General features: G+C 40.9%; 1 protein-coding gene across 5 annotated transcripts in view; it reads left to right on the top strand.

Moving 5' to 3' along the window:
* Positions 1–13,440, top strand: part of LOC123023827 (mastermind-like protein 3) — a 99,724-nt gene that overhangs the window by 37,669 nt on the left and 48,615 nt on the right. For 2 of the 5 annotated variants that reach the window (XM_044430876.1, XM_044430877.1), the window contains one exon: positions 6,091–8,398. The exons of the other annotated variants lie outside the window; for them this stretch is intronic. In XM_044430876.1, coding sequence (XP_044286811.1) covers positions 6,091–6,174 — 84 coding nt within the window. In that variant the 3' untranslated portion in view covers positions 6,175–8,398. Of the gene's footprint in view, positions 1–6,090; positions 8,399–13,440 lie in introns of those variants that run through there. 5 annotated transcript variants of the gene reach the window in all.

Raw genomic sequence — 13,440 nt, 5'->3', positions numbered from 1 at the left:
GTAAAAAAAATAATTGCAGAATGGATTAACCCTATTTACATTGACCCTTACAGGGAAATTTGACTTGGCTCATGACCAGTTTGGGTCATGATCAGAGTCCTGGAATGGATTAAGTTTGTGAGCCAAGGTACCATTGTATAAAAATAAAACCATTTTAAACACTCAACAGTAAATCTCATGCTGCCTCATCCCATGTCCAAAATCATATCTGTTCAACTGGCCCATTACCCTCACTGGTGACAGCTAGTTAGGGTTTCTGGCAGTTGTTTTTTTCTGCTCCCTGAGATCCTTTCTTTTGCAGATGCCTGAGGTCAAACCTGCTTCTCTTATTGTGTACTCCCAGGGACAGTTACTAATTCATTTTTATGCAGTAGGTCTGCTTGCTCTGAAGCGAAGACTTTTAAGCTTAAAATAGTTCCACTGCAGCTTAAATCCCATTGTTTTTGAGACCCAGTATTTTGAATACAAGGTATAGTTGTCATTCATCTTTCTTTGAACATTTAATGGTGCTGTTGATTTCAGAAAATGTTTTCAGTCTAATGTTACAGATGAAGCCTGGCATATTTTGGCTCCTTTACAGAACAACATTCAGTGAAGATAAAATTCAGTTATTAAGTTTCGGGGTGCAGAAAGTTTAGGGATTCCTCTGGTGCCTGTTAGTCTGATGTCCACCTTCTGTACATTCGTATTCTGGTTTTATGAAGCAATGCCTTGACTCGGAGCTTGCTAAATACATAAATAAATAACTCCAGAATGAAATCAGATGAGCCAATGTTTGATGTTTACTTCCACTATTTCCAGACAGAATAATTATTGACTTTCCCTCTTTTCCGCATCTCCCTCAGGCTGCCTTTAAATGTAGTTGATTCTTTTTCACCTTGCACAGACAGGGATAGCAAGAAAGTATTGTACTGCCTACACTATTTTTCCTTACAAAAAGTTGGTCCATGTTTGCATAACAATATTAAGGTGTTCACTTTTTAGTTCTGTGAGCTTATTTTATTATGAGAGATCAGTTACTGCTTGTACTCTCATAGATATGGCTTATAATATACACAAGCACATACACTCCTCTGTATTTAGTTGGGGAGCGGAAATATTCTGAATAATACAGTGAACAGACATATAGATCTAAGGATGTTTCCAAAAACCAATGTTTTATTAATCAGTCAGACTTGCTACCATGTAATATGTCTGGGCTCTGAGGTGTTAGGCAAGTTGATAGAGTAACCTTAGGGTACACCTGTGTGTAGAAATGGGGAAATACGCATTGTCAGATACTTTAGCCTTTGACTTGGAGCCATAGCAAGGCACATTTAACTGAAAGTTTAGAATAAAATGGATTTCACGGGGGGGGGGGGGGCTACCAAGCAACTAGATTGGAGAAATGAATTTTAGATACTGTCTTGCACTTGTACTGTAATGTTGTCATTATGATTTTGTATGTTGAGGTACAATGTGAAAAAGAAGTGTAAAGTATGTTGAAGGGAACAAATGGAAAGACAGATTCTTCATTTGAGGAAAGCAGTCCTGTCTTTTCAGCCACTACTTTGCTGCTGTAAATTTAAATGACCATCCTGCATTTCCAGGCATTATGTTAGAGTTATGCCAGCAAAATTGAAAATGGGGCTTTCTCTGCAAATTGTCCGTGCAAGCTACCTTGCAGACATAGTGCCTCTCCTCCACCCCCAGAGTTGGTAAGAATCCATGGATGTGACATTCATCTGCAGACCCACAAATATCCTCCTTCAGTCAGTTGGGCCTGCATGACAAGGATGCTTTTGAGAGAAAGCACCTTAAAGTGTTAAAATGAGTGCATAATAGATAGTTACAAGTCACTTATAAAAAATATGTATTGATTGAATATAAAATGATAGGCTTTAAAACATTTTAAAGCCATTAAAATGTTATTTTTATTGACATTTATTGACATTAGAATAATGTGTACTATATTAAAACTTGGAGAAGAACTAGATCCTTTAGCTCTTAAATCAATTATTTGGAAATAAGGGAAATAAGAAGGCGGAGCTTTTGCTGAGCTCTATAGGAATTTGATTGTTCACTTTCTCTGTATAAAGAACAAAGGGTGTCTGTGAAATAATCATCCATGGACCAAGGAGAAAAAGAGGTCTGTGCCTCTTGAGACAGCAAGATGTTTGGATAGTTTGTGGCCATTGGAGTTGCAATCCCTACTCTGATATATTCTGAAGCCGCTCAGGCCTTAAATCTTTAGTTCGAAATGTTGGTATTTTGGACAAAGAAAAAGTAACTTCTGCAGATTGCTCCCCCACACCACCATCAAGGAAAGGAGACCATCCTCACGATGTGTTCCTAGCCACACTGCCTTTTAGACTTCCGTAGGCCAGAGCAGAACAAAGACTTCCCTCCTTTTCTGAATAGTGTATATTGGTGGCCCCCAATATTTTGGCTAAATAGAACAAATCATAGTTCTGTGCAACACAAAGAAATATGCTAAAACTAAGATTAGATTTTAAGTTATTGACTTAAAAGTGAAAATGGGATAATTTGACCCATAGAAGCTATATGTTTTTATTCTACAGAAGTGTGACATAATGCTGTCAGTTTGCCCTTGCTTTGCTTCCCTTGTCCTTTGCTTTTCTTCCTGTTTGTTTTAGGGCCTACCTCTTCTGGGCATGGAAGGTATTATATGGCTATGGACTCATTTATAGGCTCAGGTCAGTTGACTCTCCAAATAATGTTTTGGAGAATTAGAAGCAAACTGTAAGTTCATATCTTCCCTTCTCATAAGCTGATCTTTTCATTTCTAGGTTTATGATAGTTTGGTGCATAGTACTTGGAATAATATACTGCAAATCTGTTTAAAAGTGTGGATGTGGAGAATGTGGCTAGCTGAAGCTGAGGGTGTAAGTGCGATGGCGGGATTGTGTAAAGTGATGATGATTGTGAATGGGAGCCGTACTGGTGTTTGGATGTGAGTGATGCAGTGTACATGTTACTTTGGCACTACCCAGCTTTGGCCCTGTCCACCACAGACTTGCGGCCTCCAGAGGGTTGCCCTTGAGGGAATGAGAATCTGAAGATCAAAAGTTTCCTCTTCTCCCACTCCATTCTGATATTGCAACAAACAGGAAAACTGGAGCAAGGGATTGGATTGTGGGAGAGAGAATATGAGTCTGTGAGAATGTCTCAATGGATTAGAATATGATAACTGAACTGGGACATCGTCACGCTCATGCTGTTGCAGTTTCCACCTCCATGCTACAGGTCTTGAGTTGGACAAGAAGTTATGCATTTATAGACAGACGAGATCACTGGAAATTAGTGTTTTCCCATCCTGTCCAAAATTCCATTGGAGAGTTTGTGATTGCATCCTGAGTTACTTCTAGGAGGATTAAAGTTGTGTCAGTATTTAAAGTAGAGGTAGGCAACCTGGTTGTGTTCTGATTTTCTGAGCTAAAACTATCGTAGCTTGGTTATTCAGTCAGGGATTGTGGGAACTGTGGTCTAAACCCATGGAGCTGCATATCCTTAGCTCACAAGGTCTTTCTTAGGAATATGGACATTCAGCCACATATGGCTGTAGTAGTTAATACCAGTAAATGTATGTTTCAGAGTTTAGCTTGATCCTGCATCCATGTTAGCGTCTTCTGGTTACAACAAATGTTTGGCTGTAACACTATTCTGTGTTAGTATGAATTCGCAATCTTTTGATGTATCTGCTAAGCAACAGAAATATTGTTTGCTGTTGTGGTTTTCTCAGTTCCCTCTGCCTTTCTTTTTCCTGTAGTCAACTCCTCCACACAGTGCCCTTTGCTGCACAGATTTAAAGCAATGGATGGCTGCCGTTGCTGGAATTCCTTGCTGCAATGCTCTCATTCCCCACCCTGCACAAGCTGCAACACTGCCCAGAACTTGTTCTATCCAGTTTCCTCGCATATTGCTTGTCTTCATGGAGATACATTTCTTTGGCTCCCTGGAACTTTTGTGGGGGTGGGGAGGGGAGGAGGAGGAAACCATTCACAAGCTTGAGCTTCCTAATTCTGCAGCTCTTGGCATGAAAAGATCATTCAGTCTTTGTGCAAAATCTTGTCTTCCTTTAGCATTATTTTTCTGTGTGCCTGTGCACATCCTCCTAACTAGAGCCTGGTTTATGCAGAGCAGCCTAGAGGTTGCTTATATTGCTTCACAAAATTGTCCTAAGCTAACAAAACCCTACATTATACTGAACTTCCTTCTGCAGACTTTTTCACTTCTTTGTTCTGTCTTGTTCTAACTGAATCTATAACATCAAAATGAAGTACATGTCTTTTCAGTGAGGTCATGCACAGTGTGTATATAAACTTTTAATTAAAATTTTAGATCCTGAGTTGCTTCTTAACTCTAGTGCGTTATTGTAGCTTGTTGCAATAATTTCAGTATAGCCACCGTATGTAAATGCAACCATGCTTATATACATATGATAGCTCTCTGACATCTTTGCACATAACCATATTGCATGCACCAAATGTGGTGTCAGTAACACCACAATAGGTGTGATGGTCTATAATCTTAATTGAGCACCTTCCACCCCATTATGAATCAGCTTTGTATGAGCTCTGAGAGCAAGCGTGAAGATATGAGATACAATTCTGTGTACATATAAAAGTCAAGAGATCAGCACACCAGTGAAATCCTTCATAATTAAAAAAAACAAAAAACAAAAACTGTGGGGTTCTTATCATTGTTTTACATTATTTCAATTAGGATGAAGTCCAGACTTACTCCATACTTATTAATGTTGCTGGTCCCACAGAATGGGAAATACTATATTAAGCTTTTGTATAGAGACCTGTAAATATCAACCACACTTAATTTAGAGCAGATCTTCAAAAAGGGCCATCCAACATGAATGCTGGGTAACTTCACCCTTCTGATATCAAATGAGTTTAAACCACCCATCAAGCAGTACAGATTGCCTTTGCCTTTTTACTACACATGCACTATATTTTCAGGGCAATCAACATATTAGCATATCTCTCCTGAAACTTTTATATCAGTCCTTGAATTTAGTCAATCCCAGTGGTTTTCTTCATATCTACTGAAACAACTTTATTGCCTCCTGGGAATTTTTTAAGCTCAGTTCCACGTGCTGGTTAGAACTCTTAAAGCCCTGCATGACTTAGGATCCAATTAGCCACTGGACAACCTTCTGCCAGGTCTATCTGCCTATCCACTGGTATTGTCATCTCAGTTCTTTGATCCTGCTTCTGAAGTGCAGTGAATAGCACCTGGAAACTTGCCAGCTGTGGCTACTTGTCTTTGGAGTGTAGTCCCAGGGTGATCTGCAGGACCCCCTTGTACTATAATCAGCGGCTATGAAAAAATGTTTACCTAAGCTTATTTTTGTATTTTTAAGTTAGAATCTAAACATCAAAAGCTGTTTCAATAGTCTGTTGCTGTTTACCTGTTATTTCCTGTTTGTTTGCTTTATTTCTCATTTTCAATTTTTATTATATTTATATTGTAAGCTGCCCTTGGAACATAAATTCATGTTGAAGGTGCAGGATATAAATTTTGTAAAAAAGAAAGCAGGCATGTTTGCCAGTTTCCTTTCCTAGGAGATACCTCCAGTGAATTAGAAAAGCATGTTGTGGTCCCCATCTGATCTTTGATCAGTTAGCTTGATTATGATAGGAAAGTTAGTGTATCATTAAAGAGACACTGATGTCATTGCAATCTCACATTCCTGGCATAATAAGCAGCATTGTGTCCTGTAAACAGGGCACATAAAATGGCCAGCTGGGGTTTTATATCATGAGTACGTCTGCTGATAGGTAGGTGTTTCACCTGTGAGTGGACCTTCTTGAATGTAAATGCCTCAGCTTGTCGCTTCAGGTGGTAGGCTGGTTTTCCTCCTTGCAAGCATGCCATTAAAATCTCTCTCTGGTTTGGTTGCAAATGTGCAAAAAAGCCGCATGATGTGTTGGAGCAGCAAAGTAACACAAAAAGAAACAGCACAGGAGCGCAGGTGTGGACCCAGCCCAACAGCCTTCCTCAATTTGGTGCCCTCCAGATGTGTTAGACTATGAGGAAGTGTGGTCTGTGAGTGCTTTTTTCTTTTGATTGCAGGAGACAGCAAGCAAAAGGCATAATGCAAAGGACGTTAACCACATAACAAAATACATTCTTCATTCAGAAGGAGCAGAAGAGTAGAGAAACAGGATTTTTATTGCATAATTATGCCTCCTCCATAAAGCTCCTCCAAAAGAAATGGCAGACCTGCAGATCATCCAGCGGCCACCTAACATGCTGCTGTGATCACACAGTGGTGCACATGTTAAAGGCGATGCGATGTGGGCTCACTGTTCATGCCCTCGCAGCATTCAGGAATTTCAGATGGCCTGATCAGAATGTGCAGTACAGTCTTTGTCCTGGAACCTAAGATACACATTCAAGGGTGGAAATGCAGACGTCCACAACTTTTTGTTTTTGTTTCCTGAAAGATTTAATTAAAAGATTGAAAGGAAGGGAAATGAAAATGCAATTTCTGGCTTAAATAAATAAAATACGAAGTCATGTGAACTCTGTCACTGTCAGGAGGACAGAGCCAAGGAAGCACAAGAAGGTTGTGTATGAGAATAAATAATAGTTTTATACTGATTCTAGTATTTATTCATGGAATTGCTTTGGTAGGCATCCCAGTAAGATGTGCATTTGTTATTTCTTACCTATTTACATGGAAAAGGTGGAACAACACAAACAATTAAGGTGATAGTACAGGGGATGAACTGGGAAATTAAGTTATCATTTATAGTAATATTGCACATCTAGATCTGTAGCATTTTTCTGACATAAACCCTAATCCTAAATGCAACTGCAGGGATTTGGAACTCCACTCGGGTTCTATGGAGCTTCTGTGCTTGTCAGCAGTTCACTGGAAGATGCAACTTTACATGCACAGCACTGTGCAATACTTCCATAGTCCTTTGAATGCCATTTTCTTGGTGGAAAGCTAAGAAATCCAATCAAATAATTAATATATTGAACATGAGAACAGATCGCAAGTACACCGTGAATTGCAGCATCTGCATCTGTGCTATCTGTAAAAAAAATCCCTGTGATTGCTGCATGATTTTGCATCTGAGCAATTATTTAGAATCTGGATATTGTGTCTAGTGGTAAGAGAGGCATTAGGTAATATGATCTGGGAATATGCAAATTGGTATGTTTTCATATTTCTCATATGACTGTAAATTCCTTGGAGAAGTGATTCAGTCTTAGGGCACAATCCTGTGGCCAACTAGACGAAGTCTTAATGGCCATGGGAGAGGTCAGAGTCCCAGCTGCAACTCAGAAATGCACACTGAGGTTGGAACTGGGTCTCCAAACCTGGAGCATGCTTCCTCTGCTCTGGCTGTTGTTCCAAGATTGGAATACTGACCGCGGAGCCAGAGGTTTGTGGGGTTTTCTGTGGGTAGGAAGGGGCAGGGAGGAACATAATAATCTGGTAGTGTCTTAGTCTGGGGCAAAAAATTAAATGGACAAAATCAAGCTTTGCCTTTGTGCTCCTTCCACCCTTCACTGGATTCCCACAATCCTCTGAGTTTGAAAAGTCATGGTCTGCCACATTGGTTTGCACAGTTAATTAAACTAACGATGAAGCATCATGTGGAAATTGAGAATAATCTTTAGTAGGCCTTGTTACTATTTTATTATTTTAATATATATAAATGCTTTTCTGTTTAAAATACATAAACCATTATCCAGTAAATTCAGAAAAAGCAGTGCCCCCTCCCAAAAAAATCCCCAATTCAAATACAGCAGGAGAAATACATTAGAACTCATTAATGGTTATAGCACTTATTCCTCATTGTTTAAGTCAAAGCATTTATATTCCATTTTTTAATCAATGGTTTCGATAAACAGTATCTTAGATGCCAATAATACTGATAAAGCTAGAATGATACTGCAGGAAAAGCTCTTTAAGTCTTGATCACTGTACAGTAATACCTTGGTTCATGAACGCTATTGTTTGCAAACAATTCGGTTAACAGAAGTTTGGCAAAATTTTGCTTCCGTTGGCAAACTCTGCATCAGGTGATGAACATGATCATGGCTATCTGCCCCACTGAAACATACTCTGACACATGGTCGTAGTGTGGGGAAGATGGCCACGTTCGTATTCACAGGAACACAAACGCGGCCATCTTCCCTGCTCTGACACATGGTCGTGGCTTCCTCTAGTTGAGGTCGCAGTTGCAGACTCTCCCTCCAAACGATAACCTCCTCCCCACCCACCTTCCTATCCTCCATGTCAGAAGTTGCCTCTAGCAAGGTTAGTGTTCTCTCTCTTCATACTGTACTGTACTTTGTTTCATATGTTTGTGGTTAAAAAATTACATATGGTTCAGAATGGAGTAACCTTATTTACATTGAACCTTAAGGGGAAATTTGACTCGGTTCGTGACCAGAATCATGGAACAAATTAAGTTCGTGAACTGAGGTACCACTGTATATGAAATGTTATCAGTTTCAGCCTTTACCACCACAACAGTGAGACTAAGAAATAAGTGTGCAGGCTTTGCAGATGGGCCACTGTCCAGTATCAGGCTTAGCTCTCATTCACACAATATTTATGAGAGTGTGTCTTTTCTTTCTCCATAAGGAATGGGTGCCATTTTTGCTAAGGGCAGAAGAAAGTGCTTCACTTTGCAAAGTCAAAACTTACCTTCCAAGTGTTGCCCAGTTCTCAGTAAGGGAGATACAACAGGGAAGGATACAGTTCCACATCATGATGGGCATTCTGCTAGCTGTTAATAATCATCAGCTCCCCAAATATCTCTCAAGTTTACTGACATCATTTATCAGCTTGATCTTTTAATAATTAGCCTTCAGCATCAAACTGGACCCACATAGTGGAAAGGCTTTCATGGCAGATGCTTTATTGCCATGAAAGCAGCAAGCAGAGCTGGGTAGGCGTGGTTGTGTATCTGTCAAGGACTCATAACCCACCAAGGGCCCACTGGCAAGTGCTTGGAGTTGTTCTTTTACGCCCTTGCATCCTGCTTTTCCAGGTGCCCCTCTCTCTGGCCAAAAAACATGGTGGTTAGAAGGAAAGCCAGCAGAGAATACTGCCTCCTTGCTCAGAGGCCCTCTGCCTTTCTATAGCAAGTACACGTGAGTAATGCGGGCAGGGTGTGGAGTAATAGCAGTCAGTGAAAATGGTGGTGGTAAGACAGATTCCCGAAGGGGGGAGGGGTATTGAAGGACTCTTGCCTAAGGGCCTTCAAAATCCTGGAGCCTGCACTGTCAGTAAGAGTAGAGAAGCAGGGAGAGAGCAGAATTGAAATTGCACCTCTGACATCAACTTGTTTTATTTATGAACTGTATTGCTGCATTTCCTTATAAATCAACACTGAAGTGGGTGCACAGCCAATAAAACATAAGCAAAACTTTGACCAACTCTCCTCCCTGTCCCCCCAAACTGGGTACAACAGTAACATAGATAAATAGCAGATTACAAGATGCAGCAAAACAAGCTCAGTCAAAAGGCTGAGTGAATAAATAGGTCTTTAGCTTGTGCCAGAAGATGGAAGACTTGCATGGATTTTATATGAAGGGAGAGGGAGGTCCATAATCATAGTACCTTTCTGGAGAAAGCCCTCTCTCAGGTCACCACATATGAAGCTCCAGGCAAATGCTGTACTAGCAAAAGGGCAGCTCAACTAGGTATTAATGTTTGGGCAAGTATAGAAGGAAGAAGCACTCCATCAGACTTCCTGCAGCCTTGCATCTTATTGTTTGCTTGGTAGCCACAGACACTGAAGAATCAGGGCATCAGGTTTGGGTTAGGGTTATCAGTGGGGAATCATCAGGATGGCAGTTAATGATAAGCAGAGCCCCCCTGCCCCCCAGGGCTCAGTTCCAGGTCTGATTCTGTTCATTCTTTTTATCAATGACCTGGAGGAAGGGATAACCAGTCTGCTGATGAAATTCACAGATGCTACTGAAGTGGGAGCAGTACCAACTGAGGAGCAGATGATCCGGGTCAAGAAGGATCTGGACAGGCTGTGGAAGTGGGCATGGGACAACAGGACGGCATTCAGTGTGGATAAGTGCAAGGTCTTTCACTTGGGACACAGAAATGGATGTCACAGGTACAGGATGGGGAAAAGTGGCTGGAGAGCTGCACTTGTGAAAGGGATCTTGGAGTACTTGTCAACAGAAGACTGAACATAAGCCAGCAGAGTGACATGGCAGTTAAGAAGACAAATGTTACCCTTTGATGTATAGCCAGAAGTGTGGCTTCCAGATCTAGGGAGGTGTTGATGCTGCTCTACATGACTTTGGTGTGTCCACAACTGGAGTACTGCATCCAGTTCTGGGCTCCACATTATAAGAGAGAGATAGCTAGGTTATAATTGGTTCAGTGCAGGGTCAGAAGAATGGTAGCCGGGTTGGGAGAGATGACATATGAGGAGAGACTGAGGGAACTGGATCTTTTCAGCCTGGAGAAGAGGAAGCTCCAAGAGAGTCAGACTAGATGGCCTAGGAAACTCCTTCTGACTCGCTGTGTTTCTTTGTTTCTGATTTCATGCAAACAAAGGTACAGGCTGATGCATAGATACCAAACAGGTTGCCAGAAGAGGGAAAATGGAATGGACTGTTGGCACAGAACTTTTATTCTGGACTGGTGGTTCTTGTTAGCTAATTTATGAGGCTGACTCACCTGGTGGATGTGCACCATTCTTCTGCTTATCATGGTTCTGGGGCGAATGAAACAGCTTCTGAAGCAATTAGCATATAGTACTGTATGAGTTTTGTTTCTATAAAACCACTCTTAATCAAAAGAATTAAGAAGTTCTTGCATAAGTGAACTGGGATATTTCAGTCAAAGGTTCTGATGAAAATAATTTATTGTGAATTTGGTCTTGCTTGATGTCCATTTCTTGGTTGTTCTACACCTGCTGTGTCTAAAGCAGGGAAACTTTCTTGAGTGAGGACAAGAAAGCCGAGTGCTTACAGATTGCAGGTGTTGCCTCATAAACTTGTTCATCGAGGTCAAAGAATCAATATACTTCAGTTACAGCTAGCCCTGCTTTAAAATGTTTGTTCTGTTTGTAGATACTGAGGTTTTCTGCTACTCTCTCCAGGGCATGGTATTGACTTGATTCTGGAATATTTCTTCAACAATCCCTGTACAGTGAGTAGCAGCTTGGATAAGTGAATTCACTGGAGGGAAATGGTGGTAGGTATGAATACAACAAGGTCAATTTAAGGGTTCTGATGACAGTTCACTTGTAAACATCAGAAGTTTTAAAAATGTGAACTTCAAGTGCTGGTTCTGTGCTTTTCGTGTTGCAGTTTAGAAAATATGTGTGTGTTGTTTCCTGAATTGCTTAAAGCTTGGGGTGTTTAAAAAGGGGGGCTTCCCTTTCTTTTCAGGGGTTGCTTTTCCAGCTCTCAACTGCCTGGTTTCCTGAATGGCTCATGAGAGGACCCTACAAGCTTCCAGGACTGAAGGATCAGGCAAACACTCTCTCTCTCTCTCTCTCTCTCTCTCTCTCTCTCTCTCTCTCTCTCTCTCTCTCATGCATGTGTGTATGCTATGCTTGGCAGTGGTTTCCACCATGCTTAATAGCATTCTGTTTTCTTAATCCTAAGATCCAGTGTGGCTCCTGTGATGCTTTGTTTCATTACCTAGTCATTATGGGTCTTGGGGGCTCTCCTCCTTGTATTCCTGAATGCTCCTGTTGGAAGACAATCTCCCTCATTCCTGAGTTAAAAGATCAAAATTCTTCCTTTCACAATATTTTCCTTGAAAGAATTAGAAGTTCCTCCCTCTCCTGATACTTGTCTGTGACATTCCAAACCATCTTCTCAGGAGAAGATTTTGAAGCAATTCCCGAGTTTTTAGTGTATGTGTGTGTGTGCGTGCATGGATGAAAGTCCTAGTGGGATTCTTTTCCTCTTGCCCCGTGTCTTGTTTCCAATTATTTTCTTTATCTTTCTCTCTTGAGGAAAGGCTGAAAAGAAACTAAGAAAAATCCAGGCATTATGAAATATTTGAAACTTCACATTGTCTTAGTTCAGATTCTTGACCTCATTCCAGCATTCATAAATATTATTACATGGACTGTAGGGCTGGGGAAAGAATGAGACATGTAGACATAGTTAGGTTATTTGTCTGCTATATCATGAAAGACATCATATTTAAATGCTAGCTAAGGATGATAGGCATTGTTAAGTACACAACCATATGTATGCTTAGAGAGGAAAAAAAAAGTATTGTAACTCCCCGTATTCCCTAGCCACCATTTTTCTCTGCAGTAGCTGAGAAGTTGTAGGCAATGTTCACAGTAATATGATACAAACAGCAAGATCTTGTGAGGCATTCTCCTCCCTTTGTGGAGGAGATACCAGAAATTATGGCTTCAAGGACATAACAGCAGCAGCTGGCTAAGGACCAGCACCTGGAGTAAATGGTTGGCCCCAAGGACTGGAAGAAGAAAGCTGACCAAGTGGTGGGGGAGATAAAGGCTGGTAGGGAAAGAGAGCTCCTCCTTTGGGAGGTTCCATCTGCTGCCTGCTCGCTGTGATGCCCTGTGCATCTTGATCCTCCAAAAGGTAGCACTTTGCTGTACAGCTAGGATAGGGTTAGCTTTGTTATTTTCTAGTTCAGGTGGGCCAACAAGGCCCTGGGAATTAGGGTATTTTGGTTGTCTGTAACTATACTGTTGCAGCTGTCCAACTTCCCCCTCCCCCCCCCATTTTTATCACTTTTAGATGGTATGTTTTAGCATCTTACATCCCTGTATTTGATGCTTTTGCATAAACTTGTTTGTTCCCCAAGCTTGGGCTTATGTGTGCTGCATCCAGTGTCTGGTCCTGGGTTGACAGACCAGGGAAAAACTGGGCGAGATTTTGCCCAGTTGGCCAGGGAAACAGGGAATCCCTGACAGCTTTCTGTTGAATGTTTCCTCTTATTTCTCATATTATGTTTAGAACCACTAAATACCCATTTCATAAGAGATTGCTCCTGCCGGTGCAATACAGCACTCCGGTTGGATACTATGTTCTTTTATGAAACGGTACCAGACCATAAATTTGAGTGCAGAGTTCTCTGAACAAGAGCACACTATTTGGTATTGTAGCTGGCTCATGTTTTGCTCTTCCCAGTCAATACAGAATTTATATTCATACTTCTGTCATTTTTTTTCAAAGAAGGCAAAGGTTTATACCATACTAGTGAATGTTTTTGTTAAGTGTGGATTAAATTGGCCAAGCATCTTATGCCAGCATAGAGCAGTCTTTCTACATAATCATGCCATTAGTGTTAACTAAAATTCCATTTGGCTTATATTTAAAACAACACCCTGAGAGAGTACAATCTGTTAAGCAACACTGCTGTGCAACACCCATTCATTTTAGTCTGGATTGCATGTACCACTGGTAGGAGCCCTGTTGAAATGAAAAGTT

Source organism: Varanus komodoensis, unplaced genomic scaffold (assembly GCF_004798865.1).
Source record: "Varanus komodoensis strain SLA01 unplaced genomic scaffold, ASM479886v1 scaffold21, whole genome shotgun sequence".
Lineage (NCBI taxonomy): Eukaryota > Metazoa > Chordata > Lepidosauria > Squamata > Varanidae > Varanus > Varanus komodoensis.
Note: the sequence above shows the minus strand (reverse complement) of the source record. Positions and strands in the feature narration are given on the sequence as shown.